Genomic DNA, 27,783 nt, shown 5'->3' with positions numbered 1-27,783 from the left:
CGAGCCGCCCCCTCCCATTGGCAGCGGCCGCGCGCTTGCCCGCCCCTCACCGTGACGTCAGCGCTGTCCGGCGGCGCCGCGCCGGGAGGAGTCGCCGCTGCTCCGCCGCGGGGCCCGGGGCCGGGGCCGTCGGTAAGGGCGGGCCGGGGCGGGGGCGGCGTGCCCACGCGCGGAGGTCGTGCCCACGCGGGACACTGAGTAGCGGCGGCGGAGCTGCGCATCACCCGCGCCACGCAGCTCCGCTCCCACGCGTGTCCCGTCCGGCGCCGCTGTGCCGGCTGGCGGGCGTGGGGAATGGCGGTGGGGACCCCCCGGGCACCTACGCGTGTGTCTGGAGCCCTCCCGCTGCCTGCCCGCCCCGCACCCGCCCCATGGGCGGGCATCGGGAGGCTCCCAGCACGTTCCCCCACTGGGACAATCTACGCCAAAACTCCTGCGTCGACACAGCTTGTTCCCATCACCCCAGGATGACAACCACCGCCCCGTAGCACCCTGTCATCCCCGTGTCTCCATGCCATCCCAGCACGCTGACAACCTGTCCCCACTCGTGTCACAGGTGGGAGTGGGTGGCCCTACAGGGCACAATGCCGCTGGGGCAGGATGGGCCCAGCTGGAAGAAGAGGGTCGATGACATTCAGCGGATCTATGATTTCCGAGATGTCCTGGGCACGTGAGTTGCAGACTGGGGTGACACGCCAGTGACAGTGACTTCTAGTGATGGGTCTGGCCCCTCAGGCTTTGCCCAACCCTCCATATGGAACCAGCTCAAATCCTTGCCCAAGGTGGGACTTGCATTTGAGGGGACATGCTGTGGGGCACAATTGCCACCTCCCTCTGGCACTGGCTGGTTCCTGGGCTGTGCTGAGGGTACCTGAGGGTGGTCCCCTTGCTGGCAGAGGGGTTCCTGGCAGTGCCCACGACATGGTAAGGCTCTTAGGCTGGATTAGCAGGTTAATTATGTCAGGGCTTAGAGGCCAGCACAGCGGACACACTGCCTGTCCCTCCTGTCTCTTCACCACCTGGGCACTGCCAACAGCTCTGGCTGGCTCCTGGGTGGCCCTGGGTGTTCCAGGATGGCACAGCAGAGGGATACTGCAGCCAACCCACATAGGGGCTCAGCCCCAGCACAGCTCAACCTCGGCAACACCACAGCCTTACCCTGCCTGATATGGGGATGGTGCAGCCACCCTGGGAGGGCGGAGGGTTCCAGGCATCCTATCGCTGGCAGGGTCCATGTCCGGCCATCCCAGCCAGCCGCTCCTGCTTGCTTTTCTCCTATAAATAGCTGGACTTTCTGCCTGTCGCCATGACAATCGTGGCATGGCGGCATCGGCAGCTCCGCTCCGGCTGGGGCTGCCGTGCCCTGCTCATCCCTCACCCCCCTAGGGGGGCCTTCTCCGAGGTGGTCCTGGCGGAGGAGAAGGCGACGCGGAAGCTCGTGGCCATCAAGTGCATTGCCAAGAAGGCACTAGAGGGAAAGGAGACCAGCATTGAGAACGAGATTGCCGTCCTCCACAAGTAGGGGCCATCCCAGCACCGGGGTGGGGGTTTCACTCTGTGCCCCCCACTCGGCACAGCCCCCCAGTGCCAGCACTCGTTGCTGCGTGTTATTGCCAGTGCCCAAAATAGCCAGCGGCGCGTGATGACCTGCGGCACGGAGCCTGGCTGCTCCCTGTCCCCTGGGGGCTGGAGTGGGGGCAGCCCAGTGCCCTCTCACCACCCCCCTGTGCCTCCCCCTGCAGAATCAAGCACCCCAATATCGTGGCCTTGGATGACATCTACGAGAGTGGCACCCACCTCTACCTCATCATGCAGCTGTGAGTGACATTGTGGGACTCCTGAGGGGCGGGGGGGGGGCCATGCTGACAGGTGCTGCCCATCCCTGCAGGGTCTCGGGGGGGGAGCTCTTTGACCGCATTGTGGAGAAGGGTTTCTACACTGAGCGCGACGCCAGCGCCCTGATCCGGCAGATCCTCGACGCCGTCAAATACCTGCACGACATGGGCATCGTCCACCGTGACCTGAAGGTGAGCAGCTGAGGGGGGGACACACACAGCACTGTCATGGCACCAGGCAGCAGGACACCCCAGTGTCACCCCTCCCTCTACCCTCCTCTCCTCACAGCCCGAGAACCTGCTCTATTACAGCATGGATGAGGACTCCAAGATCATGATCAGCGACTTCGGGCTGTCCAAGATCGAGGGCTGTGGCAGTGTCATGTCCACAGCCTGCGGCACCCCTGGCTATGTGGGTGAGCGCCTGCCATGGGCTGCCACCACCCTAGGTGTGGGGTTGGGATCCCCACACAGGTTGGGGTCACCCCCTCACTGCTGCCATCCCCCCCAGCCCCTGAGGTGCTAGCACAGAAGCCCTACAGCAAAGCAGTGGATTGCTGGTCCATCGGAGTCATCGCCTACATCCTGTACGTATCCCCCCTCCCACGCCCCTCCCCTCCTGGAGGCCTGGCACCTTGCGGCTGCCTGGGACCAGCAGCCCCCTCCCCACTGCCCCTCTAGGCTCTGTGGTTACCCCCCTTTCTATGATGAGAACGATGCCAAGCTCTTCGAGCAGATCCTGCAGGCAGAGTACGAGTTTGACTCGCCCTACTGGGATGATATCTCAGACTCAGGTGAGCTGGGACCACCAGGGCAGTGGGGCCTGTGAGCCTGGTGTGGCTTCACAGTACTCAGAGGAATAGAGGACAGTCAGAGCTGCTCCATGCTCTGTTCCAGCCAAGGACTTTATCCAGCACCTGATGGAGAAGGACCCTGGCAAGCGATTCACCTGTGAGCAAGCCCTGCAGCATCCCTGGTAATGGCGAGACCTATTGCTGTCTGCCCCCCTCTCCAGCTCACCCCACAGCAGCCATGGGATAGGGGTGCCCTGGCTGACTTCTCTCTTGCTCCAGGATTGCCGGGGACACAGCCCTGGACAAGAACATCCACCAGTCAGTGAGTGAGCAGATCAAGAAGAATTTTGCAAAGAGCAAGTGGAAGGTGAGTGTGGGGTGCTGGTGGGTGCTAGGGGGTGCAGCAGCCCCTCAGGCACCCCATACAAGCTGACACTGGGGTCAGTAGCAAGCTTTCAATGCCACGGCGGTGGTGAGGCACATGAGAAAGCTGCAGCTGGGAACCAGCCAGGACATCCCTGGGCAGACAACTCCCACGAGCCCCGGCGAACCGTTGGTTGGGGGGACCAGCAATGGTGAGCCCCAAACCCCCTATCCCCATCCCAGACCCCTCAGGGCTGTCACCACGATCTCACCCTGTTCCTCCCTGCAGGGTCAGAGTGTGGGCACCCACCCCCAAGCAGAGCTCAGCGTCTCCCACCAGACTGAGCACGGCCCCACACAGCTGCCTCCAAGGGGGCCCAAGGGGGTCCAGCCATGTGGGGTGGGGGGCTCTGCAGTGCAGGAGCAGGGGAGATAATGTGCAGGCACCCTGCTTGTCTTGTCCTGGTTATGTGAAGCTGCCCCCACTGCAGACTCACAGTAGAGTTTTGCATTGGGGCAGGAGCACAACACAGAGCCCTCCAGCTTGGGGCTTTGTCCCAGGCCCCTTCCCACACACCTTCCCTCCCTCCCTCCACACCTGGCCTGCCACTGTCTCACACCCCCAACCCCAGCATGTTCAAGGACAATTTTCCAAATGGATGTTTCTATTTTATTGCTTGTAATAAAGACAAGAGGCCAAAGGTGCTTGGCTCAGCTCTGCACTGAGGGAGCTGGACACAGCCCTGACCCCCCCCTAGCTTCACTGCCCAGGGCAGCAGCCTCCCTCATGCACACAGGGGGCAAGCAACAGGCACCGGCCCACACTCCTCCATCCCAGGCTGGCAGCAGGTGCAGTGTCCCACTCAAGTCTCTGTTCCGCCTGGGGTGTCCCTAGAGGAGTCCACCCCCATGGCTGTCCCAGCCTCAGCTCTCAGGCCTGATGCTGGCTGCTGGCTGGCTTCTGGCCCTTGCGGAGGTCAGCACAGAACAGGACCTGGAATGGGGAGATAATGGGGTGGGCATGGCTTGGGGTGGTGGGCAAGGGTGACAGGAAGGAGGGGTACTCACTGCCTGCGCCCAGCCGGCACGAGGGCCCCACAGCTCCCGGAAGAAGTCGCCTGCAGAAAGAGGGTGAACACCAGTGTGAGGGTACACTCGCACCATCTACCATCCCTGAGGGCCCCACATCAGGATGCAGCCCTGCCCTCACCGATCTCCTGGTAGGCCCGGGGGGTGAGGCTTTTGCCACCCAGCGCCACACCATAGCGCTGCCGTGCGATTTGCCAGACATGGGTGTCCACAGGCACCGCCTCCGCCTTGTCCAGGGACAGCAGGCACACACAGTCGGCCACCTGCTACCAGCAGCATCCAGTCAGCCCCCAGTGCCTGCTCTCTGCTCCCTGTCCCACCCCCGTCCTGGCACCCACCTTAGCACCTACACCAGGCAGGGCACACAGCACCCTCCTGGCCTCGGCATAGGGCGCGCTGCGGAGCTGGCACAGCCCCTCGGGGCCGAGCCCCTCAGCGATGGCCCGCGCGCTGCCGCTGACAAACTTGGCCCGGTACCCAAAGCCCAGCGCCCGCAGCCGGGCCTCGGCATCAGCACCTGGGGGAGGCACAGCAGAGGGACGTGAGTGGGTGCAGGCGAGGCCATGGCGATATCGCAGCGGCAGCAGCGAGGTGGTGGTGGACCTGTGAGCGCCGAGAGGGATGGGAAGGCATGGAAGGGCCGGGAATCGAGGCAGCAGAGGCGGCGGCCGAAGGCCTGGCAGAGGCGCTCGATCATGGCAGTGATGCGGGAAATGTGGTTGTTGGAGGTGCAGATAAAGGAGAAGAGGCACTCGACGGGGTCCTGCCGCAGCACCCGCACCCCTGCAGGCAGGATGCGATGAGGGGACGCCGAGCAGGTGCTATGGCCATCCCTTGTAGCTCCGCGGGGCCGCCTCACCTGGGAAGTCATTAGCCACCTTGCGGAACAGGGGGTCGGCCGCCCCCCAGGCATGGTACAGGGCCGACAACCCCACGTCCAGCTGGAAGTAGTCACGCAGGATCTGCTCCGTCTCTGCGGCGTTCAGCTTCGCTGTTTTGGCGGGGCACCCATCCCGCTCCTCCTCCTCCTCGTGTTCATCCTCCTCGCCGTACACCGTGTACCAGAGGCGGTCCCCGTCCTGCCGTAGTGTCCAGACGCGGCCCCCTAGCACACCCGTCCACGCCCCCGGGCTGCTCTCCCACCACCTGCCGCACACGGGGGGGTCGGGGCCGGCTCGGACGCGCCGATCTGGCCGGGGCACACGCGAGACGCCCGGGCTGGCTCACCGGAAGCTCTGTCCCGAGGAGAGCACCAGGTCCAGGCGTAGCTCGGCCGGCGGGCACGGCAACCAGCGCCACAGGGACGGGCAGGAGGAGGGGGCGTCCCGCAGCTTCATGGAGGCCGGGGAGCAACCGCGCGCCGCTGCCCACGGGGGCGGCGGGTCAAGGCACCGCCCGGCGCTGCGCCTCCAGCTGCCCCACAGCCCCGGCCCGGCCCCACACCTCCTCAGAGCAGCCCAGCCCGTGCCCCCGGCCCCGCCACTCCCCACCATATAGACACCGCGTGGGCGGAGCGCCCGCCGCTCCCCGCCCCGGCTTCCGCTCGCAGCCGGAAGCGGGGCCGGTGCCGCCGCACATGCCCGCCCCGCCCCTGCTCCCGCTCCCTCCCCGCCCGCAGCGGCCGCGGCTCCGCAGTGGAGGTTTATTTTCTAAGAATCAATAGATTTTTTTCTTCCTTCAAAATAAATACAAACAACGTCCGAGCGCGGGGCCGGCCAGGGGCTGGGCCCAGGGATAGGGGGCAGCACGGGGGTGCGGGGCGCGGGGGGCCGCCCTGGGGCACGGCGGCGGCCAGAACAGCATCCCGGGGAGCGGCGGGCTGGGGGGAGCGGGCACCGGGAATGGGAGAGTGGGGGGGGCACGGGGGACCGGCCCCACCCCTCCCGGTCCCCCGGCCCCCCGTGGGTGCAGGCCAGCTGCACGGGGTGGGGGTCACCGAGCCCCGTTTGCCCTGAGATTCGGCGGGGGAGCGGCCGGCGGCACCGGCTCAGTCGCTCTCGCTAGAGTCGCTGCTCTGCTCGCCCTGCACCTTGTTGCGGTGCTGCATGGCGCGGTGGTAGGCGATCTGCACCGACTTGCGGATGTTGGACTTGCGGCCCTCCAGCATCTTCTCCTTGTCCAGGTCCTGGTTCACCCCCAGAGGCACCAGCTTCGTCCGGGGCAACCACTGCCTGTGGAGAGCGGGGGGCCACCTCGTTTGAGGGTTACAATCGTCTCTGGGGACCCCCCCTCCAAAGCCCTCGGCCCCCTGGCCTTACCAAGTGCGCTTGTTGTCAAAGAAGAGGACAAGGTAGAGGTGCTCGCGTGCTTCCTGAGTCATCTGCTCCCCCAGCTTCAGCACCTCCAAGGGGGGCACAGGGATGGGGACCCCATGGTGGAACATGCCTTCCCGCGGCATCTTGGGGTCAATGATCTGTAAAAAGAGCAGGGGAGGTCTGAGAGGAGAACAGGGACCCCAAGAGCCAGTCTGCAGGGAGGGGACATGGGTTTCAGAGGCCCCGATAACAGGCAGTACTCACCAACGCCGGGTAGGAGGGGTAGCCCCTGCACTTAGCCCACACCAGGTCCAGGGCGTCCAGGGAAGAATCCTCATCCTCAGACAGCCACCCTGCGCCTCGCCCCATGCCCTTACGCACCACTGTACAGGGGGAGAGGGCAGTCAGCTGTGTCCCCCCAGGTGATGGTGCCAGCCAGGCACACAGCTGTGCAGCCACACTACTTACTGCCGTGCCCCACACCTCGTCCCGTGCCCACGGAGTAGGACTCATTCTCTGTCCCTGATGTGTCCTCACTGCTGTCCTCTGGGAAGTTCACTCGGGAGAAGGAGGGTTTCCCTCTGCCCTGCTTGGAGGGTGTTGTGCTGCGGAGACAGGGAGCAGACTCACGTTAAGCTTCCAGAAACTGTTTTTCAGAGGGCCAGGCTGGTGGGACACCAGGGCTTGTGGCCTCCAAATGCCAGCCTTGGCACCGGGAAGGACTTGGCAGCCTAGCAGGCAGAAAGGTGGGATGGTGCTTCTGCCAGGGTGCAAGCCAGATCCTCACCCAGTTCCACCTGGGAGGACCAGAAAATGTGCCCTCATCTGAATTAGAGGCACAGGCAGGAGGCTGCTGGAAGGGCCAATGACAGAACAGCCACTGTGCCAACAGAATTCCCTAGTTCATGCTTCCTACTAGCCCTTTGCTGCACACTTGCACCTTTAGGTTTTACATTAAAAAAGGCACAAACCCCACAGATTTCTAGGGATTAGCAGCTAAGCTGCAGGATGAACGAGATGGGGACCACCAAACGGGGTGCTCGTCCAGAAACTCAAGGCTGAGAGCTGCCCACTGCCACCCTGGGCAGCACTGCTGTCAGCAGAGCTGGGCCAGGAGCAGTACCTGGTGCGGTCTGAGGCAGCACTGCTGCTGCTGCTGCTGCTGGACTCCGAGTCGGAGCTGCTCCGGGGAAGATTGCAGTCATTGCGGTACACCAGGAAGCTCTTCTTCACGGGCTGGTTCCCGCTGCTGAAACCGTTGGCTGGCAGGTCTGAAAAACACCCCAACAAAGAGCATTACCACTGCATCAGAGCCTGCCACGTGCTGCCAGTGGGACCACAGGTGGCCAGCTGCACTCACCCATGGTAGCATCCTCCGTGGATTTGTCACTGTCACTGTCAGAGCTGGAGCTGGGCCGCGGGCTCCGCCCTCGCTTCCTCTGCCGCTGGGAGGACCCCATTATTGGGAGCTGGGGGGGCCCAATGGGGCTGCTCCCATGCCCAGGGGGGATCTGGCTGTCTCGATTCTTTGGGGGGCGTCCTGGACGTTTTGGAGGGCCTGCAGTTTTAGGGTTCTTCTTGGAGAAGAGCACAGAGGTCCTCCTGCCAACTTCATGCGCTGGGGTAGAAGAAGAATTGGGACCCAGACCTGAAGAAGGAGGAGGTGTCAGCTGCAGTCCTGATGGCAGGGACTGCATGGCAGTGGTATCACAAAACAGCTTTGTTTCTGGGGAACATGATCTCAGAAGATCCTCCCTCACTATAGGAAGAACCTGCTTTTTCCATGATTAGATGACAGGACTGGGATGCAGAGGTGGCAAATGCCCAGTGACACATGGTAGCTCTGCCTGGTGCTTTTGCAGTGCTCCCCACAGAGCCCAGCTCAGCATCTCCATCCAGGGAGCTGGCAGCTGGCCTGTTTGACTCTCAGCCCTGGGAGAGCACTTGGAGCTCAGCAGTCACTGCTGCTGTAACTCTCTCCCATGCCCTCTGGCAGGAAGGGACACCGAAGACAGCCTGCTCCACAATGCCCCTAGAAACCAAGCAACATGGCCAATCTGGTAGGCCCTATCAGAAAGAAACAATCCACGTCATGCTCCACGTCACACAGCTGGAACTGTGATCTCTGGAACAGCATCCAGTTCCTTGGCTGACAAAGAGATGAATTCACCAGGTGACTGCCGACCACAGCTGTGAACACCAACAACCTGCCAACCCTCCCCAGGGGCAAACACACATCAGGCTGTGGCTGTTCCAGACACAGGACGAGGCCTCCTTCATCCAATTCCCCCTGCTTGGCTGGCACAGCTCACCACAAACTACCCAGTGAGCATGCTGGGAGGGAGCCCTGGGAGACACAGACATCATACTTGGCACCTGCTCCTAAGGGAGGCACTACAGGCAACAAGGAATCCCCACAGGGGGATGTGGGATAAGGGACTGTCCCACAAGAGGCCACTGCCTCATTCCCATGGAGGAGTGAAGAGCGAGGTGTGTGTGGGGAGCTGCCCACACAGTCCTCCTGCCTAAAGAGACACCTGCCAGGGCAGCCTCTCCCCAGGCAGGCCTGTCCGGAGGCAGCTCTCCATGGCTCCTCAGACTGGCAGTTCTGGAGGGAGTATTACCTTTGCCAGTCTCCTGGCTGCTGCTCTCCTCTGCAGCACTGTCTGTCTGCAGGTCCTTCTCGCAGGGGTTGTGGGACTGCAGGACTCCCCTGGCAGAGGAGCTGTGCCGCTCCAGCCCCTCCCGGCCCAGGTCCCGCGGGTGAGCGAGCTTCCGCCGCAGCACTGTGATCTCCTTCTTGATCATCTTGGCCCGGCGGGACCGTCCTATGCTCTGCTTGCCAGCATTGACCTCGTCCAACCGCTCCAGCAGGATCTTCAGCTGCTCCTCCAAAGGCAGGTGCTTCTGATTCTCTGAGAGCAGCAGCCGCACATCTTCTGGGGAAACAAAGAGGAGCAGATGGATTAAAGAAATCGGGAACTCCAGTGGAGCTCCTCTACCTAAAAGGGCATGAGGCAATCCAGGTTCTCTGCAGGGGAGAAGGAGCTGGCATGTCACCAAACCCTTTAGGGAAGTTATCCTAGAAGACCAAGAGAAAGAGCCCTCTGGGAACTCAGCCAGTTGAGGAAAGCTGGCTGATCAGCAGTGTGGAGAATACTGGAGTTCACATTGTCTGGAACAAGGACGCAACAGGAAAGAAAGGACACACAGACAAGCCACAGCCCAGAACCAACCTAATGGGGCTGATAAGTACCTGGCTAGCAAAACCACCCCAGGTCTCCAGGGAGTGGGGACACACAGCCCAACATGTGACTTAACCTCCCAAAAGAGGCAGCTCAGACTCTAGAGTGCCTTGACTCTGCCCAGGCTTTACCTTTTAGTAGCCCTCGTACCCCAGGGCAGGGACTGAGTACCCACCGTCCTCAATGTCTTGGATCTGAGCCTCTTCCACTGTGACACAGTGGGGGAAGTGCATGCCTGTCTCGAAGTCAATGCCCATTTTCTCTGCCTGCCGGCGAGCCTGCCGGAGCACAGCACCTCCCTGCTCCCGCAGGCGGATGGCTGCCCGGTAGAAGATCGTGTCTTTGGCATTGTATTTCAAACAGTTGTTAATGATCAGGTTGAAATCCTCCTCAAAGTCATCGAAATTCAGATAGCGATAGGCTTCTAGATTTTGCTTCATTGTCTGAAAATCCATTGGCTTCTTGATGTGATCCAGGTAGTCTGGGACCTGCATGAGGAAAGAGGCAGAGTTAAGAGCCCAGTAGCCACAGTTAGCAGTACCTGCTCCAAGAAAACAGTTGTTAGAGGAATCAGGTATCCCTCCCTGTGCTCTGCCCAAATGCACAGCGGGGAATGCCGTCTGCTTTTGCAGCTTGAGGAACAGCAACGCCTCCGGACTAGGAAGCCCATGTGCTGTGCTCAACCTGTTAGAGCGGATACGCACTCTGAAGCATTTTTACAGCTCCAGCACACATGCCAGCATCCTGTCCTCAACTCCTGCCTGCAGGCAGCTGGGATCCAGTATGCTACATGTTATTCCCTGGAGAGGGTGCTGCAAGTGCAGCCCCAGGAGTGAAGGTGAGTGCAGAAAGGTAAAACAGAGCTGTCCAGGTGGCAGGTGAGATGGTGCAGCCTTCCTCCCCATCTACTAAGATGTCTCCATGCTCACCCGCTGCCAGAACCTTGCAGAGACCATGTGGACTTTTGCCATGCTCCCAGGCAGGGACTCAGTGACAGTCTCAGTAATTATCTCCCCTGCCTGCAGCAGTGACACTCTAAGGGTCAAACCCATCTCTGTGCTGTGCTCAGTCATCTAGCAGAGGCCTTCACAAGAGGACAGGTAAGAGCACACTGACTGCTAAGGGCTGGCACTTTACCTTTCCCAGTGGGAATCCCCAACTGCTCACAGACCCTGGGATGTCACCAGTAACATACACAGAGGAAGAGTCAAGTGCTGTGCCCCAGCTGTCACCAGCTCAGCTGTTCTGTATTTGGCTCACCCAGGAGGGGCCCTGCTGCACACCCCTCTGGTGAGCGAGTGGTGCTGGCATGAACCAGCACCAGGCTGCTCAGAGTTCTTCTGGACCGGAACACACCCTGGACAGCCCTTGGCACGAGCAAGGGACAAGTTTGAGTGAAATAGAAATCTGGGGAGGGGGTTCTTACTTCGTAGATTTCTGTTACCTCAGACAGAGGGACCGGCTCACTGAAGATGTTGCCTGTGTCTTTCTCCTGCAGCTGCTCAAGTGTCTTGCGGAGGAGGATGAGGAAGGGGGTCAGCTGCATTTCCAGTGCCACCTGCTGCACTTTGATCTGAAACAAAGGAACAGAGCAGGGCTGAGCCCCTGGCCCCAGCCAGGCAGTGGGGACTGTCCCCAGGGAGCAGCAGTGCAGCCCTGCAGGACAGCAACCCCTCCTCTCCTTGCTGAGGGGTAGGGAGCGCCCCTCAGCCCCATTTCTGGGGAGCAGAGGTGAAACACCGGCTCCAGCACCTGTGCGTCCCACCTGTGCCTTGCAGAGCAGCCACCTTTGCTCGGAGCCATCGGAGCAGAGCGCAGCACAGCCGAGGGGACCCCGGCACACCTAGAGCACCCTAAGGAGCCCCTGCTGATGCCCACCCCAGCAGCTCCCCAAGGAGGGGCAGTCGTTACCGTCTCTCTCTTGAGCTTCTCCCGCTTGCGTATCAGCTCCACCAGCAAGCGCGCACGCTCGAGGTCATGGCGCAGGCGCTGCCATGACTTCAGCTGTTCCTTCAGGGCCCAGTTCTTATCCTCAGTGTCTCTCTGTGGGAACATCAGAGACCATGAGCTGATAGAAGATGTGCTCCCATCTCCACCTTCCTGACTGTGCTGGGGCTCTTCTCTGGCAAAGGGAACCACCATGCCTGACCTGCTGATGCAGCAAAGGTCACAAAGCTCCTTTCTTGTAACCTAGGCAGGTGATTCAGTCTCACCTCTGGCAAGAGCTAAATACCTGCCCCTTGGTCATCAAGCCCTTAGGATGTCAGGAGGTGAACATCCTGAGCCTCTGGAAACACTCTTCCTAACATGACCGACTGACTGCCTGCAGCTGCGCAAGAGGTCTGTGCTGCTGCTCACAGCTCTGACAAAGTGCAACAGCTCAAAAAGGGAATAACAGCTCTACTTGCTTTCATTTTTGGAGCACCAAAAAAATTACAGCTTTTATCCTGCCATAGCCAAAACTGAGCAGAAGCAGCCTCAACTCTTCTTCAGCAAAAATAATAAGAGCAGACAAAGGTAGGAGAAAACCCTGCCCAGTCATAGTCATCAGAGGGCTCAGAAAGAAAGATTTACAGCTGAGATGGGGAGCCAGAAGAAAAAATCTTCCTCTCTGGCACCAGATTTCACATCTGTGAAGTGCTGACTGTGGGCTGGAAGCAGCACCCAGAAGGAGCACTCTTGGAGCAGTATCAGAAGCTAGAAGAGAGGCCTTGGTTCAGTCCAGACTGTTTCTAGAGATCCCTGGCCATCTCTCTCAACACTGCCTGGCACAGTGGCCTCATATTAGAGCCATTTCTGACAGGTTTGCCATCACTACTGGCTAAATGCAGGCACAAGAAAGGAAATACCTTCAGCGTGGCAGCTTGAGAGGGCAGGATTCCCTTCTTGTGGCAGGCTGCCAGTGGCGTCGCTGCCTGGCAATTCTCTGAACACTGAGAGCGGAGGAGAAGGTGAAGCAGCAAAAGCAGCTGGGGCTGCCCTTCCCTCATCTGAAAGCTCATACCCTTGACCCCCATTCTGCATCTGCAGGCATTGCATGCAGCAAAGGCTCCAAGCCCACAGCTCCAAAGGCGCGGGAAGCATGCACACAGCCAGGTTCCCTGCAGCCCCCACCAAGCAGCCCTTACCTGGTCGCAGTTTCTCTGTGACTGCAGGTGTGTCTGCAGGCGGCGGAGCAGGGGGACACCATTGCGGGACTGTCTCTTCAGAGTCCAGTAGCTGTGCAGCCTCTGCATGAACTGGCTCTTCCTCTGGATGGTTAAACGGTTTGTAATCTTACTGAGCCTGAGGAAAGGAGAAGAACCACAGAGTCCATCAACAAATTAAGCCTGCTGCAGGAGAAGCCCCAGCTAGGGACAAGTATCAGCAAGGCCATCCCAGCAGAGCTGAGAAGCTCCTCAAGCAGAGAACATCCTTTTATATGGCAGGACTTTCTGTAACACCAGGTCACACAGCCTAGGCACAACAGAGGATGCCAGGAAATGAGCAGCCTTGCCTCTCCGTAACACACTTTTCCTTTCTACTTCCTGTCAACTTTTGGGCAAAGCCTGGGGCAGGTTGGGGTGCAAGACAGCCACACTGGGTGCTGGACCTTTAACAGCTCCCATGGTCCCTGAGACCACGAGTGTTATGGTGCTACTACCCCAAAACCATTATTTACCTGGCTGAGGGCCACTTGCTGTGACGGGGGAGTCTGGCCAAATGCTACCAGAGAAACTCAAACCCTGGCAAAGCACGAGGAAGGAGCAGGACGCATGAGTACAACAGAGTCCCATCCAAGACTATCCTGAACAGCCCAGAACACCACAAAAGGGATTGCTTACTTCCTACGACAGCAGATAGTCTGGAGGGGCTGGGACAGCCTTGTTCAGCAGAGTTGGACAGAGATGCCCTGCTAGTAGAGTGACAAAGGGATGAACCCTCAGCATCTGCCCACCTCCCAGGGACAGCTTTTCCCAAAGGATGACCCAACCTGCATCAGCCTCAGCTGAAGAGAATGGGGACAGCAGCCTCATATGCCATCACTGGCCAAGTACAGCTCCCACAGGAAGACGAGGCATTCTGGCAACAGCCCCTGAAGAATAATTAATCCCAACAGGATTCTAGCTCAGTGTACTTTCGCTATGAACGCAAGAGCAGCAAGACCCTACAAACTGCCAACACGTCCACACATAAGAAAAAGAGGCTCTTGCTATGGAGCAAGCCCTGAATGAGCAAAAACATAAGTCTGGGACACAAACAGACCGTGGTAAAAAGCCTTGTGGCAGACCTGTCTCCCCAAGTCACCAGAATGCTGCCCAGAGAGCATAGCCCATGGCTTCCATGTGCTCCTATCCAGGTGCACAGGAGAGAAGTCTTGAGGGTCTAAGGGTCTTGACAGTGTCCTATGGTCACAGCCTCAGCACAGCTCCTGCCACAGGAAGGAGACCTCAGCAGCTCAAGATTGGTAGCTCACCACCACAAAGGCAAATGCTTCCAAGCTCAACCTGTGCTCAACTGGGTGTTGCCTGCTGTAGGGTGACAATGAGATCCAAAAACATCCTAGGATGCCCTTATATGCTTTTACATGCTGCTGAGGACATCCAGAGTTATAAACACTGACAAATTCTGGCAAGGCTCTTATATGCTCTTGTTTTGGGACTTGCACGTCAGCCCAACAATCTAACAAGAGCAAGGCACAAAGCAGTTGCAACTGTAACTACAGGGTGTTTGCACCTTCCCATGAAACCACAGGTTTGGAATGTGACAGAAACAAAACCCCTCGTGAGGCCTCACACTGGGGAGTCAGCCTTAGGACCGTGGTGTTCCTTGGCAGGCAGGATCCTGGTGCTCTCCAGCCACCCCTCCTCACAGACAGCTTTCAGCACCCGTGGCTGCCCGGCCCTGCTCCAACAGGCAGCGCTGAAAGGGAGCAGCAGCTGCTGTGCCTGGCAGAGAGCACTGAGGCAGCCCAGCAAAGAGTACGTGGCTGCTGGGATGGATGAGCTCTGCTCAGCAGAGCACAGGGATCCCAACCCCAGACCTCTCTGCTCCAGAGCCAAAATAACCGCGGGATTAGCCCGCTTCCCAGGCCTGAATCACTCTCACACTTCTGTCTTTTGCTTGACACAGCCTCAGGAGAAAACAGACCTCAGCAGAAAGGAGAGCAGTTCCCTCCTCCTCCCCGCCTCGTTTACTCCAGTGCCTGAGGTCAGTGCAACAGGAAAGGAGTGCTGGGAACCTCCAGCTGCTTCCTGACACATCCGGCCAAGTTCATTCTCTACTGTTAAACTAACAGCAGCTATTTCCTGCCATGCCGAGGGCCCAGACACCTTTGCAGGGCAGTGCATGGCCCTGCCTCTCTGCAGGACTCCCAGAGTAAACCACCACAGCCCTCTGCAGCAACAAAGTGAGAAGTACCTGAGCAAAAAGCTAGGGAGGGGAATAGGATAATGCCCACATGGGAAGCAGGACACAAAGCATGGAGGAAAGGAGACATTCCTCCCCAGTCCAGGGAGGGCAGCAGGTCGTACCTGTGGGGGGGGATGCAGGGCACAGAAACCACAGGTGCTGCAGCTCGTTTCTCTGCCAGGATCTTCCGCGCCTTCTTCATCTTGATCCTAGACTTGGCCTTTGCTTTTTTGACTTTCTCAGAACTCCAGCCCTTCCCCTCCTCCTCTTCCTCCTCATCCTCCTCCTCCCCCTCACTGTGGGAGAGGGCGGGCAGCCTGCGCACGGAGCCTGGCGGCGTGTGGATGTCGCAGTAGGCGGTTTTGCGCACACTGAAGGAGGTACCATTGGCACCCGTCTCCCTGACGGGCTCCATCTTCATGTACAGCCCGGCCTGCTGGGCACAGGTGACATGGAAGGCAGTGTAGCAATTGGCTTTGTGACACTGGATGCAAGCCCCAGAGCCACGCTGCTTGCAAATATAACAGGTCAGCTTCCAGCGTGCGGGCGGGATGTGCTCGATGCTGTCGATGGGCTCCAGGAAGACGGTGTTGGCAAAGCACACCTCGGGGATCCAGAGAGCACAGACCACGTGTGCCCAGCGCCCATCGTCTGTCTGCTTGAAGGCCCCCCCCTTGTTTGGGCAGAGGGCGCAGTCCACAGCGCGCGAGGGTGACTGCAGGCACCGTCTGCAGAGCCACTGTCCCTCGGGGATGTAGGGCACCCCATAGCACTCCTGGTGCACGGCCAGGTTGCACATGTCGCAGAAGAGGATGACGTTGCTGTTCTGACACTCCCCGTCGTTGCAGATGCAGCAGACGGCATCCTCATCCACCAAGGCGTTTGGGTCCCCCTTGTTGTGGCTCTCGAAGTAGGACTCCTTCTCTAGGCGGTCCATCAGGTACTCAAAGATCTCCTGGGGAATAGGACTCACGCCTTCATTCTTCCGCCTCTCATTCATGATGTCCAGCCAGATGTAATCCTCCTCATCCATGTCGTACTCCACCTCCTCGTCCAGCTCCTCTGCCGACTTCTCAATGTACCTGGAAGAACAGCATTAGAAAGTAAGGGCATGTTTGACATGTTTGGAGCTGCTGAGCCCCAACTCCAGGATTTGTCTGTGATTGAGGGAATGTTCAAATCCTCCAGCTGAGACATAAGCCAAAATAAAGAAACAGGGACAAGGCAGGAATGTGCAGAAGCAGAAGGTGCTACTGCATGCTGACTAGCACAGAGGCACAACAGCAACTTGGAGACAAAACAACACTGGTCTAAGGAGCAAGGTCAGGCCTTGGAGACTCATCAGTGCAAGGAGGGAGCCTGCATGGGCCACCCAGCAAGTGCCAGTGCTCTGGAGGCAACAGCCTCACAACCAAGACACGATAACCACGCATGGAGGTGCCGTGTTTCATTAATTCTGGTTAGGGGGCTCTGTTAACTTCTGCCTGAGGTATTAACTGGGGCCACTGCATCCACCAAATCTCTCACAAAGTACTGTAAGAAAACAATTAAGAAGTATGCCCACAGACAGATCCTACAGGTACACCTTGGTGCTGAAGGGCTCTGAAAATATATCAGCATACCTCCAAAGAGAGACTGAGAGGCAAAAGGACACATTGGGGTTTTGTTTTGATTTTAAGTGCTGTTCCAGCAAGGAAAGAGCACAGCAATCAAACTGCTGGCAATGAGCTAAGCAGCAACTGAGAGCTCTGTAGATTCACAGACCTCTCAGAACTGCGATGTGACACCAGGCAGAGCCCCAGGAGCCTGAAGCCATGGAACAGCCACTTCTGTGAGACCTGGGAGAGGCAGACAAAGGCCATTTCCAGGAACCACAGGCAAGCCACTTGAACAGAGTGGGGCCAATTCCACCTCCAAACCCAGGGCATGAGCCTAGGAGTCTCCTTGCACCCAGCCACGGACAATACCTGTAGTACGAGGTGGGACGAGGCGGGGCATCAGGGGTGTCCTGCTCCAGCTCTCGGTACACCACCTCGGGCAGCTTGGGGGTAGTGCTGGCCGAGGCGTTGTGGTGATGGTGGTTGGAGTCCTTGCGCTTCTCCTTGTTCTTGTGCTTCCCAGATTTGGGCGGGACGCTCTGCGTCTCCGTGTTCTCCTTATTGCTCCCATTCTCGGGCACCTCCTCGGGAACATCCTCGTCCTCGGACACCACGTCGAGATTATCGAAGATGCTGATGCGGTGGACGCGGCCGTGCAGGTCCACCTCCACCATGCGCTGGGCCTGGGCGTAGGTCATCACCTCTCGGCCGGGCGACTGGGAGGTCTCGGAGGGGCTGGGCGACTGCTTGTTGGCGGCGCGGGCCTGGCGCCCCTTCTTCTTGTGCTTGCGCAGGGGGGTGTGCTGGGGCAGGGGCGGGTTGTCGTGGTCATAGTGGTACAGGTGGTACTCGATCCCGCTGTAGCTCTTGTAGATCTTGCGGCAGGTACCCACGGGGCACTCGTAGGGCGGCTTGGTGGCCCGCAGGTTGTGGCAGAAGGTCTTCACGTCGAAGTCTACGCCCATGGCTGGGCCGCGGGGGGCCGAGGCCGGGCCGGGCCGGGCCCCCCGCCCCGCCGCCCCCTCCCCGGGCCCCGGCCGCCCTGGCCTGGCTCCCCGCTGCCCGCTCCTTCCCTGCGGTGGCGCTCCCCGGCGCGGGGCCGCGCTCAGCGGGCAGGCGGCTCCATGGGCGGCGGCGGCGGCGGCGGCGGGCCCGGGCCGGCCCCAACAATGGAGCTGCGGCGGCGCCTGGCGCGGGGCGGCCCTGGGTAAAGCGCCGCGCCGCCCTTAGCAACCGCACTTTCGCCACGGCACCGCCGGGCAGCAGCACCGGGCGGGACCGGCGGCAGCGAGGACGGAGGGGACGGGGAAGGCGGCGGCGGCAGCGACGATAGCGCGGGGAGGCCACGTGGGAACGGCGGGAGCGGGCCGGGTCCCGCCGCGATGGCGGTGACGAATCTGCGGCCTCGAATCACAGACCCTGCTGCCACCGCCCGGCCCCGCCCCAGCCCGACCCCCCTCGCCCCCCTCACCCTTTCGGTCCTCCCGGTCCCTCCGGACCCCTCTGTCTCCCAGGTTACCCCAATTTTCAAGGTCCTCCCGGTTCCCCCGGCCCGGCTACACGCCCTCCGGTACCTTCGGCTCCCCGGCCACCCCCGCCCCACCGGTCCTCCCGCCCCCCTTGCTCTCCCCGCTCCCCCTGGCCCAGCACGGCAGCAGACCCGGTTGAGCAGTTTATTTACAGTCGGTAACGCAGTAGAGACCCGCCTGCCCTCCGCCCCGGCACCCCCCGGCGGCGGGAGCCCCGGCCGTGCGGCAGGGCGTGAGGCAGGCCGGGTTAGCAGAGCCGGAGGAGCGGGCACAGGCAGGAGCGGGGTGCAGGCAGGAATGGGGTGCAGGCAGGAGCAGGGCGAGGCCGCTGCCCCGAGGAGCAGCGGGGTTGAGACCCCCGGCAGGCACTCAGGGTCAGCCTTCCCCTGGGGCAGAGGCCAGGCTGCTCTCAGGGACACGCACACCGTGGCACACACCGTGTTCCCCCCGGCTGGCCCTGCCCGCACTGCCACGGTCCAGGGACAATCCCGCCTTGCTGCTGGACATCGGGCAGGAGGAAGGGGCAGCCGAGGATGTCCAGTCCTGTGGTCTCACTGCCAGAAGCGGGTCCCAGCCCCCCTGTTTTGACCAACCATAGCAGCTGATTATCTCCCTAAAGAGGCCACATCTCCATGGTTAAGCCCTGGGCCACCGGCAGAAAAAAGGTGACATATCCTCGCCCCACCAGTCAGTCCCATGGCTCGTGGAAGAGCTACTCGGGATCTGCCCGGCGAGGCTTGATGTCACGGGTCTTCATGTAAGACAGCAGCTGCTCAGGGATCTCAGCCAGCACGTCCTTGGCCAGGCGGGCCATGCTCAGCACCTGGTTGCCTGAGTCGTCCACGTAATCCCGAAACGGCACAAACTTTGAGGGAAAAAAGTTTGCAGTGAGGTTGGAAACTCTATTGCTGTGGGGTTCAGCAAGGGGAACTGAGCATCTGTCACCCACAGCAGGTCTGGACTCAATGCCAGACTTACCTGTACAATGTCCCTCTCAGCATACCGTCCCCGGGAAGACAACCGTACCTCATCACCATCCAGCTCCTCCATGGCTGGGGGTGACAGCTGGTGTCACCAAGCCTCGGTGGGATGAACACCGGGGATGGAAACACCAGCCCTTTGGATGTCTTTGGCATCCCAGAGGAAGGGACAATGTTTCCATCCCTCTTCCCTGGTGTCCCCAAGTCCCAACTCACCCTCAAACTCAGCTGGACCTACTCCCACGATGATGATGGACATGGGCAGGGAGGAAGCCTGTGGAGCAGAGGCAGGGTGTCAGCCAGAATAGTGTCCATGTGAGGTGAACTCAGAGCAACAAGGGTGCACTCACGGTGACAATGGCTTCCTTGGTCTGCAGCATGTCAGAGATGACACCGTCAGTGATGATGAGGAGGACGTGGTATTGTGAGCCATCGGTCACCTGGGCAGCTATCCTATGGGGAAAGGGATGGGGGCCCTCAAGCACCCCAGTGGTGTTGGGCCGTCGACCCTGCTGTGGGACAGATGGCATTTGGGGATAGCAAAGGGGACAGTGCCCCAGTGCTCACCCAGCCACCTGGTTGATGACGGGAGCAAAGTTGGTAGGACCGTAGAGCTGGACGGTGCGCAGGCTTTGGAGGTAGGACTCCAGCACGCCTTCAATGCCGGCACAGCTGGGGTTCTCCACATTGTTGTTCTGGGGGACAGAGATGGGGCACTTGGTGGGGGACCACAGCTCTTGGTGTCCCCCAGGCTGTGGGACGCTGGGGCAGAATGTTGCCAGGGTGCTTCCCCTCCCCGCCAAGCTGCTGTGGGCACCCGCAAGACCAGCTCTGCCCCACATCCAGGGGATCTGGGTTCACTCTCAGCCCCATCCCACAGGGAGGGCGCACCAGAGGAAACTGGTGGGAGATCTTGCCATCAGGTGGGACTTTGGCACCAAAGCCGTAGGCAGGGAAGAGCTTGTCGCTGTCGTAGTCCTGGATGATTTCCCCCACTGCCTTCAGTGCCAGGGCATAGGCGCTCAGCTGGTAGGGGCTCGCGTAGTGCAGCGAGGTGGGCTGTGATGGCAAGCCTGCAGCACAGTGCCCATCACACCCGCCCCATGCCCAGCCCCAGGGTGATGGGGACCCCCCAGCACCAGGTGCACTCACCATTGGAGGCCGTGAAGTCAATGGCAACAGTGAAATTCAGCTGCGTCCTTAAGAGGGAGAGTGAGGGAGGCTGCCGGCCCCACAGCACAGGGACACCATCTTCCAGCCCCACAGTGCCAGAGTTTCCCTGCCCACACCCATTGCCTCGGCCCCCCTTCCCCAGCCAGCACCCCACAGCCCCATGCCACCGTTCTGCATCTACTTCCCAGCCCCACTGTCCCCTGGTCACCCCCAGGCTGAACCTTCACTGTCACCACTGTCCTTGCCCCGAGACTCTCAGCCATGGGGGATCTCGAGGAGCCGGGGGGCTCCCGGCCCCCCACTCACCCGCCCCGTATGTAGTCAACGAAGGTGAACTCAGACTCAACAGAGAAGGAGAGCAGTGTCACCTGTGGGCACTGGGGATCAGATCTGGAGCCCCCTGAACCTGGCACACACAGCAGGTGGAGCCACACCAGCCCCTGGCAGGCAGGAGGCCCAGGAACTCCCCAGCCCCACTCACAGTGCCAGAATTCACATATTTCTTCTTCTTGCATTTCTTCCTGGGGTTCAGCACCTGTAGGCACAGGGGTGAGTCAGTCCCAGCATGGAGTGCACCCTTCCCTCACCCTGCCCCACCACCCTACCTCATACACTGTGAACTGACTCTGTGCTCGAGAGAGCTCCCGGTAGCTGGTGGCAAATTCCCCAATGAAGTCGTGGCTGCAGGAGGAGCACAGGCTCAGTACAGCCAGGCACCTGGGTGACAGGTGCCCTGGGAAGCTTCAGCAGCACCCTGGTGTGTAAGAATTTAGTGCAATACAACACTGGTGTCCCTTCCCTCACCTCCCATCCCGGTCCCAGTCGTACACATCTATCTTCACCGTCCTGAAAGTGAAGGTACATAGGGTAAGCCACCAGCCAGGCTGGCACAGCCCCTCCAGCCCCTGATTTGGGGACACCCAGGCCCACAGCCCAACCCACAGAGAGCACCCTGCCCACCAAATTCCAGCAGAGCCGCCCTGCCTGCCCAGCCTGCGGCTCTGCCAGGAGGGAGCGGGAAATTTGGGTCATGGTGGGGGCCCTGGAAAGGAGGGGGATGCCTTTATGTAATTTGGGTTGCAAAAGAGAAAAAACCCAATCGGGACCCAGTTCTGAGCTGCCTGCTGCTGCGGGGCCAAGCCCACCAAGAACTGCTCACACCCTGCTCTGGCCCCATGGCTGCCTGTGTCCCTGTCCCATCCCCATTCCTGTACCGGTCGTAGTCGCCGTTGCAGAGGGCGCGCACGGGGATGGTGAAGGGCTGCCACACTGGGTTGAGTGTGTTCTTCACCACCTCTGTCTTATGGCAGATAGTAAAGCTGGGGGGACAGGGCAGGGTTGGGCCACGCCGTCTGGTGACATTGGCACCCTGTCTGCCCCACTGGGTCCCTGTGCTCACGTGCCATCCTCATTGCTACGATAGAAGACGAGGAAAGGATCGGATTTTCCAAAGAAGTCCTTCTTATCCAGCTTGTTGGCACACAGCTGCATTGTGACGATGTCCTGGGGACAGGGACTGTCACTGCCAGCCACCTCCCCATCCCTGGCACCAGCAGCTGCTGTACTGAGGGACCACCAGCCCTCTCCACCCTGCAGCTGATACAGGGGAACTCACCCGGCAGTTGCTCAGTTCCTCGGCCAGCAGCAAGATAGTCCCACACCGCTTCCCTGGGACACCCCTGGAACCAGAGGCACACAGTCAGCTTGGGAACAAGGAGGACAGTTCAGGGACAAGAGAAGAGGGCAGGGTTGGGGCTTCTGTCCCACAGCTGGTGGTGCTTGGCAGTATGATCAGAATCCCCAGCACATGACATGCAGGGAGGGGTCCAGTGGAGCAGGTGTGGAGACACAGCGTGGGACCCTCCTGCCTCACCTCACCACACAGTGTGACTCACGTTAGGGGTCTCTCCAGGCGTCCCCGTTGGGACCCAATCACCTCTCCCAGTGCCACAAATGCCTGCCCCAGGAAGTCCTGTGCCCCAAACAAAGCACTATGAGACCATGGAGGGCGGTTGCCCCAGTCCCCTACCACCCACACCCACCGCTTTCTCTCCCAATGCACCCATGAGACCTGCCAACAACTTGACTCTGGGCCACCCCGTTTCCTGAAGCTGCACTGTGACCCAAGAGCCACCTTGCAGCCCAGGACCCATTGTGCATCCCCAGGACTACCCCAGGTGCCTGCTCCGTGTGCCTTACACTCATTCTGTGACCCCCGGGCCAGCCCACATCCCTGGACCCATCCTGTGTTGCCCCCCACAAACTGCCCTCGATGCCCTGACCTGTCTTGGACCCCTTGGGCTACCCTAGACCCATCGGGCTACCCTAGACCCATCTTACCCCTCAAAAGCCAACCCTATGGAGTGTCCTGGCCCCCTATTGCCCCACCAGGCACTCCCAGGTTCAGGGTTCACAGGGCAGAGCAGGGGCAGGTGTGTGGCAGGCACCTACCTTCTGCCAGTCCCCATGGGGCATGGAGAGATGGAGAGCAGGTTAGAGCCTGCCAATGAGCACTTGAACCCCGCCCCCCCGACAGCACCCACACAGGGCACAGCCTCGGGGTGTCCCCCTGGCACAGGCTGTGCTCACCTGCTTTAAAATGGAGCAGCTCTTGGAGTCCACGTTGTAGCTGGTGTGGGAGAGCAGAGCCCTGAGCTGGTGCCTGCAGGGATGCTTCAGCACACAACCCTGCTTCCCCACCCATCCGTGCTATTCGACACTGTATTCTTATTTATTATCCTTATTTATTACTGACTCGGTGCTTTGTTCCACCCTCAGCGGGGCCAAGCCCTTCCCTGGCCCCCCTACTCACACATCGAAGCGCAGGTTTTGCTTCTCCTCGAAGTAGTAGTCGAGGACGAACTTGCGGACAAAGTCGGGGTTCAGGGTGTTGTCGATCACCTCGGTGCGTCCGAACTGCAGGGAGAGGGGTGAGGGCGGCCCCCCCAGGACCCGTCCCCATCGCAGCTGCCTAGGCGCTAATCCCGGTGGGGGATTAGCGCTGCTGGCGGGGCCGGATCATTAGCGTGGACGGGGAGGGATCATTAGCGTGGACACGGGCGGCCATATGGGCCCGTTTAACCCAGCCGGGGATTAGCCAGGAGAGGGGGCCATGCTCACCTCCTTCCACTCGCTGCTCCCCGAGACCTGCACAAAGAGGACCACCACTGCGGAGAGAGGAGCAGAGCCAGGCTGCCGTGCCGTGTCTGTGCCACGCCATGCTCCCTGCCTGGCTCTGCCACCCACCTGGGTCAGACTTGGAGAAGGTGTCTAGGTCCAGTAGGTTCCTGGGGGAAGAGCCAGGCGTGAGCCAACCTGAGTGCCATCCACCTGGCCCAGCAACGGGTCCCCATGTCCATCCCCCTGATCACAGATCAGCACCATGCCAGAAGGCCGTGCTGGCACCCATGGATAAGAGCATCGGCACTCCCAAGGAGACACGCTGGCTGCCTCTACAAGGTTCGGTGGGGCAGCAGAGCAAGCGGCAAGCAGCGTCTCCAGCGCTGATGATGATTGAACATGACAGGGAACCCATTTACAGGATGAAACCTTCCCCGGTGCCGCCGGCGCCCCGGCAGCAGGAGCTGGGCTAATGGCAGGGTGCAGAAGTGAGAAGAAAGGAGACACTTGGAGCAGGGGCTGAGCAGCCAGTGGGCATCCCCCGACACACCTACCGGCAGAGCGATTGATCGTCGTCCTGTGCGCGGTGTGACACCGGGAAGTGCCGGGGGATGCTACCGGCTCTGCTGGGATACTTCCCGCACCCCCGGGGCGGCAGCACAGAGTGGGCTGGGGCACGGCAGGGGGCTGCGGGACTAAGCCAGCTCCCCTGGCCCCAGCACGCAGGGGAGAGACCCCACCCTGGTCTGGGCTGGGTCCTCGGGCTGTGAAGCCGAAGGCTGCCCTGGGTTGTCTCCAGTTGTGACCCCCAGAGCCTGCCTGGAGCTGCCCCGTCCCGTGGACCCACAGTCCCTCTGCCTGCTGTGAGGGAAGCTGGCAGCGGGGGCCAGGGCTCAGCCGCGGGGAGGGCACAACAGCCCCCGGCCCGGCCCACAGTTTGCATAGCTCGGGGATGTGCTGGAGGTACCCACCCTGGTCGGGGCACTCCATGCCACAGGACCCACGGCACGGGGACGCTCCCCCCCAGCAGGACGCCGGTGCCTGTCCCTGCGAGCGGGACCCCCGGCCGCAAGCAGCGGTGCCTCCGACGGGCTATATTTAGCCGCGGGCAGACCGGCTCAGCCGCCGCCGCTTGATCGGCGGACCCTGGCCAAAAGCTGGGGCACAGAGCAACCCCTCTCCCGCAGCCCCCATCCCGCTGCCACGTTCCCGGTCCCGCTGCCTTGCACCGAGCTCGCAGCCAGCGCCGGCACCCCGCGTCCCGCCAGCATCACCCACCTCCCACAAACATCGCCCCGCGAGCGGCCGTCCCGCGCCCCAGCCGCGGGCATCGGGTCGCTTCACGCAGCCGTTCTCGGTGACAGCATCCCATGGGACCCCAGGAAGAGGACGGGACGGGTAGCAGCGGGGTAGAGGGACGCTGGGCATACGCCCTGGCACCGAGAGCTACCCGGGGAGAGAGGAGGACGCGCAGCTCACAACGCCTCGAGCCAGGGGCTGAGCGGCGGGCAGCGGGACGCAGCGAGCAGCCCCGCCGCGCATCCCGGTGCGTTTCGCACCCACCCGTCTCCACGGACTAGCCGCCGCCCTCCCGCTCCCTCGCCCGGCTCCCGGCTCACCGGCAGGACACGGTGAGCTCCACCTTGGTGCCCGGCACGCTGCCGGCCGCCGGCTCCAGAGCTCCCGGAGCCGCCATCCCCGCCCGGGCGCCGCCGATGCTCCGCGCCGCCTCCTCCCGCGCCGCCGAGGAGGCGCGCCCGGGGGCGGGTACGGCACGGGCACGGCTCGGCTCGGCACAGGCACGGCTCGGCACAGCTCGAGCACGACTGCCCTTCCCTGTCGGCAGCGGTGGCACCAACCCGGGCACCAGGGGGTTCGGCTCCTGGGGCTCGGCTCCACCGGAACGTCCCGCCCGCGATTCCCAGTCAGGGGCACAGGGGGCTCAGCCCCAATCCCGCCCCGCCGGGGGCTTCCTCCCGGGTTCCGTTCGGTGTTATTTCGGTGCCGACGCTCGCGAAGAGTGGGCCGGGCTATTTATAGTGAGCGGCTCCCCCGCGCCGCCCCCGCAGCCCCCGCCCGCAGCCCAGAGAGGAGGCAGGAGAGGGCACAGCTCGGGTCATTTACTGCAGAGACTCGCCGAAGACCCCGCACCCCCCAGCCCCAGGCAGGGGGGGGCTGGCGGTGGGCGCTGGGTGCAGCAGGTGCCCGCACCAAGGAGAGGGTCCCAGGACTCTGCTGGGGGACGTGCCAGCCCCAGTTTTCCAGGCAGTGGTCTGGGAACGCCGTGTTCAAAGGGTGCTGCTGCCTCTCAGTCCCACGCCCCGCACAAACTGCTCGAGGAGGCCACCGATGGCCCCTGAGGGGCTGGGGGGCACGGCCTTGAGGCCGATGGTCCGGCTGTAGCTTGCCAGAAAAGCAGAACGCACTTCCTCCAGACGAGACTCACGGTCACTCGCTGACACCAGTCTAGGAGAGAGAAGGGGAGGTCAGTGACTGCAGCCATTGCTCTCCACATCCCAGCTCTCACTCCTGACACAGGGCTGTGGTGCTCAACGGGCTGCAGTGGCTAAGGCAGTGCAAGGCAAAAAGGCTCTGTCCACAGAGCTGGTGGCAGCTGGTGCCACTGCCTCCTCATCCAACCCACAGAGCCAGCTGCAGCCTCAGTCTCCTGCTCCCCACAGGGTTTCCTCCTTCACACACCCCACTGTCCCCGGTTTCTCCCACCACCACAGTGTTCATAAGGCTGCAGTTCATAAACAAAGTGGTGCTTCGGCAAAGTGGCTGCTGACATCAGTCCCTAAGCCAGCTCCCTCCCCTCCTCACACAGATGAAGCCTGTCCACATGTGCTGTGCCTGGACAGTTGCTTCCAACCTATCTGCAACCGTCCCTCACTTCCACCAGCCCCAGCCTCGTGTGCCTATGCCAGCACAGACAGCTCTGTGGAAGGGGGGATGAGAAGGAGCAGACAAGGTGACAAAAGCCCCAAGGAACACCCCAGCCATAGGAAGAGGAGAGCTGAGCAGCGCTTTACTTCTGCTCCCCAGCATGGCTGCTCTCGGCAAACAGGAGCAGAGTAGGGCACAACTTCCCACGGGACCTGCTCTCCTCTCCTGCTGATCCACACACCTGGTTAGGGGCAGGGGGAAAACATCAGAAGGAAGGCAAGACTAGCCGGGGGAGCAGGGGAAAGCAAGACTAGGGCCCAGAGGCAGCTGTTCCAAGCTCTCCAGCCTCAAACGATCCTTGCTGTGGTGCCTCTGCGACATGCCAGTGGTTCCCAGAGAGATTAAGACATTCCTCAAAGGTCACTCCAAGGGCACAGTGCGAACCTTCCCCATAAAAAATTCTCTTTAATCTTCCAGTGCCTGGGCTGGCTATAAATTGGCACAGCTCATTTGAATGGAAGTGTTAACCACCCACAGCCAACAGCTTCGGTCCGGAAACAGCAGCAAGAGGATATGGTGGGAGGCCTATAAACAGCAAGCGATGCCGAGGCAGCCAACCAGGCCGCTGTTTACTGTGTCTGATAATAAAGAGAAGCCAGAGGGCAAAAAAAGGCAACAACATATCTAAACACATTAGCGATGCTTTTTGGCAACCTAATTAGGACGTGGAGCTCACAAACCTGCTAGCATTTAAAATAAACTCCGTGAAGGCAGGACTTACTTGCACCCGAGTACAGCGATCTCAGATGTCACGTGCAGAGGTAAGCGAGGGCGTGCAGCAGTGAGGTCCCGTGTCTTGTGGCTCTCACACCTCTTTACAAGGCAGATTTTGTATTTGGGTTTTTCGGTTTGTTTCGTGGAGCGAGACACTCCAAGGCACAGGGTCAAGCAGCCAGCCACTGCTCTACACCAAGCCCTGCAGACTGGCTGCAGCATTTCACCCTGAACTGCTCACCGCGGAGGCAGGTCGCGCTTCCCTGCCAAATCCACGGCACTCTGCCCCGCTACACTTCCTACAGCCTGCCCGCTTGCCTGCAGCTTGGGGTGCGGGATGAGAGGAGGCTGTCAAAGCCCCAGCTCGAAGGAAGCCCTGACAAGCCCCACACAAGCACAAGAAGTAGGCTGTGAAAAGCATACCTTCATCGAGCTGCTGCCAGTGAAGATGCAAAGTGGGAACTTAAATGGAATTAAAAGAAAAAAAAATCATACTGTGTTGGGCTGCAAAAACTGGGATAAAACCACAATGGAGTCCTGAGCAAACAAGGCTGATACAGAACAGAGAGAGGGTAGAGGCTCTGGGTTAAGCTCAACACGACACCACTGGGAACTCTTCATCCTTTCAGTGCAGTGCCTGGTCCTAGCACCTTCAGTTGAGCAGTCCCCAGCCCTCAAGCAACCCACAGCTTTAGTGAATAGCTGAACAGGGCAGAGCACCCACAGGAGAAGCACCACTACTGTTCTCTTC

General features: G+C 60.7%; 5 protein-coding genes across 14 annotated transcripts in view; 1 reads left to right on the top strand and 4 right to left on the bottom strand.

Moving 5' to 3' along the window:
• The first annotated feature begins 9 nt into the window (after positions 1–9).
• On the top strand, positions 10–3,693 carry CAMK1 (calcium/calmodulin dependent protein kinase I). Its single transcript, XM_054640375.2, has 12 exons — positions 10–132; positions 557–670; positions 1,387–1,518; positions 1,743–1,817; positions 1,889–2,027; positions 2,125–2,251; positions 2,347–2,422; positions 2,517–2,629; positions 2,733–2,811; positions 2,909–2,996; positions 3,078–3,204; positions 3,282–3,693. The coding sequence occupies exons 2-12, from the start codon at positions 585–587 to the stop codon at positions 3,335–3,337; spliced, it is 1,098 nt and encodes a 365-aa protein (XP_054496350.1). The 5' UTR covers positions 10–132; positions 557–584; the 3' UTR covers positions 3,338–3,693.
• On the bottom strand, positions 3,640–5,566 carry OGG1 (8-oxoguanine DNA glycosylase). Of its 3 annotated transcripts, XM_054640376.2 has the most exons (7): positions 5,309–5,566; positions 4,941–5,227; positions 4,685–4,864; positions 4,420–4,598; positions 4,203–4,344; positions 4,061–4,110; positions 3,640–3,986 (listed from the first exon to the last, which is right to left on the bottom strand). In XM_054640376.2, the coding sequence occupies exons 1-7, from the start codon at positions 5,416–5,418 to the stop codon at positions 3,924–3,926; spliced, it is 1,011 nt and encodes a 336-aa protein (XP_054496351.2). In that variant the 5' UTR covers positions 5,419–5,566; the 3' UTR covers positions 3,640–3,923. The 3 variants fall into 3 exon arrangements, with proteins under 3 accessions (XP_054496351.2, XP_077040408.1, XP_077040409.1); XM_077184293.1 differs by lacking the exon at positions 4,685–4,864; XM_077184294.1 differs by lacking the exons at positions 4,203–4,344; positions 4,420–4,598 and having other exon boundaries at positions 4,599–4,864.
• A 143-nt stretch (positions 5,567–5,709) lies between these two features.
• BRPF1 (bromodomain and PHD finger containing 1) lies at positions 5,710–17,791 on the bottom strand. Of its 4 annotated transcripts, none has more exons than XM_077184281.1 (14): positions 16,940–17,791; positions 15,095–16,054; positions 12,710–12,866; positions 12,431–12,514; positions 11,493–11,624; positions 11,026–11,154; positions 9,757–10,069; positions 8,961–9,275; positions 7,697–7,984; positions 7,460–7,607; positions 6,820–6,941; positions 6,601–6,719; positions 6,340–6,494; positions 5,710–6,252 (listed from the first exon to the last, which is right to left on the bottom strand). In XM_077184281.1, the coding sequence occupies exons 1-14, from the start codon at positions 17,533–17,535 to the stop codon at positions 6,069–6,071; spliced, it is 3,702 nt and encodes a 1,233-aa protein (XP_077040396.1). In that variant the 5' UTR covers positions 17,536–17,791; the 3' UTR covers positions 5,710–6,068. The 4 variants fall into 4 exon arrangements, with proteins under 4 accessions (XP_077040396.1, XP_077040393.1, XP_077040395.1 ...); XM_077184278.1 differs by having other exon boundaries at positions 6,805–6,941; positions 16,940–17,790; XM_077184280.1 differs by having other exon boundaries at positions 6,805–6,941; positions 8,961–9,272; positions 16,940–17,790.
• A 438-nt stretch (positions 17,792–18,229) lies between these two features.
• On the bottom strand, positions 18,230–25,358 carry CPNE9 (copine family member 9). 4 transcript variants are annotated; one of them, XM_077184290.1, is made up of 21 exons: positions 24,992–25,358; positions 23,499–23,539; positions 23,373–23,419; positions 23,065–23,168; positions 22,842–22,881; positions 22,704–22,706; positions 22,148–22,224; positions 21,868–21,931; positions 21,652–21,755; positions 21,467–21,571; positions 21,057–21,098; positions 20,858–20,933; positions 20,734–20,787; positions 20,559–20,620; positions 20,232–20,278; positions 19,971–20,152; positions 19,647–19,774; positions 19,430–19,532; positions 19,296–19,353; positions 19,078–19,151; positions 18,230–18,964 (listed from the first exon to the last, which is right to left on the bottom strand). In XM_077184290.1, the coding sequence occupies exons 1-21, from the start codon at positions 25,066–25,068 to the stop codon at positions 18,812–18,814; spliced, it is 1,641 nt and encodes a 546-aa protein (XP_077040405.1). In that variant the 5' UTR covers positions 25,069–25,358; the 3' UTR covers positions 18,230–18,811. The 4 variants fall into 4 exon arrangements, with proteins under 4 accessions (XP_077040405.1, XP_077040406.1, XP_077040403.1 ...); XM_077184291.1 differs by lacking the exons at positions 21,467–21,571; positions 22,704–22,706; XM_077184288.1 differs by lacking the exons at positions 22,704–22,706; positions 22,842–22,881; positions 24,992–25,358 and having other exon boundaries at positions 23,065–23,419; positions 23,499–23,526.
• Positions 25,359–25,477: 119 nt separating this feature from the next.
• The window catches only part of MTMR14 (myotubularin related protein 14), a 31,361-nt gene continuing 29,055 nt past the window's right edge, over positions 25,478–27,783 (bottom strand). For both annotated transcript variants that reach the window (XM_054640373.2, XM_077184286.1), the window contains one exon: positions 25,478–25,838. In XM_054640373.2, the coding sequence (XP_054496348.2) occupies positions 25,661–25,838 (178 nt within the window). In that variant the 3' untranslated portion in view covers positions 25,478–25,660. The remainder of the gene's footprint in view (positions 25,839–27,783) is intronic.

Source organism: Agelaius phoeniceus, chromosome 11, assembly GCF_051311805.1.
Source record: "Agelaius phoeniceus isolate bAgePho1 chromosome 11, bAgePho1.hap1, whole genome shotgun sequence".
In the NCBI taxonomy this organism is placed as follows: domain Eukaryota; kingdom Metazoa; phylum Chordata; class Aves; order Passeriformes; family Icteridae; genus Agelaius; species Agelaius phoeniceus.
This window is presented reverse-complemented; position numbering and strand designations above follow the sequence as displayed.

Bases quoted from the DNA above. Each gene is read 5' to 3' on its own strand.
- CAMK1 (XM_054640375.2), top strand. From the start codon at position 585: ATGCCGCTGGGGCAGGATGGGCCCAGCTGGAAGAAGAGGGTCGATGAC. The intron at 1,818-1,888 runs GTGAGTGACATT...CCATCCCTGCAG, and splicing joins CTCTACCTCATCATGCAGCT to GGTCTCGGGGGGGGAGCTCT. The intron at 2,252-2,346 runs GTGAGCGCCTGC...CATCCCCCCCAG, and splicing joins CGGCACCCCTGGCTATGTGG to CCCCTGAGGTGCTAGCACAG.
- OGG1 (XM_054640376.2), bottom strand. From the start codon at position 5,418: ATGAAGCTGCGGGACGCCCCCTCCTCCTGCCCGTCCCTGTGGCGCTGG. The intron at 5,228-5,308 runs GTGAGCCAGCCC...CGTGTGCGGCAG, and splicing joins TCCTCGGGACAGAGCTTCCG to GTGGTGGGAGAGCAGCCCGG. The intron at 4,345-4,419 runs GTGGGTGCCAGG...TGCTGGTAGCAG, and splicing joins TGCCTGGTGTAGGTGCTAAG to GTGGCCGACTGTGTGTGCCT.
- BRPF1 (XM_077184278.1), bottom strand. From the start codon at position 17,535: ATGGGCGTAGACTTCGACGTGAAGACCTTCTGCCACAACCTGCGGGCC. The intron at 12,867-15,094 runs GTACGACCTGCT...TCCTTTCCTCAG, and splicing joins CCCTGCATCCCCCCCCACAG to GCTCAGTAAGATTACAAACC. The intron at 7,608-7,696 runs GTGAGTGCAGCT...GGTGTTTTTCAG, and splicing joins CACGGAGGATGCTACCATGG to ACCTGCCAGCCAACGGTTTC.
- CPNE9 (XM_077184290.1), bottom strand. From the start codon at position 25,068: ATGGCGGCTCCGGGAGCTCTGGAGCCGGCGGCCGGCAGCGTGCCGGGC. The intron at 22,882-23,064 runs GTGAGTAGGGGG...CTCCCACACCAG, and splicing joins CAAAACCTGCGCTTCGATGT to CTACAACGTGGACTCCAAGA. The intron at 19,533-19,646 runs GTGAGCACTGGG...CTTTCCCCATAG, and splicing joins GTCATCAACCAGGTGGCTGG to GATAGCTGCCCAGGTGACCG.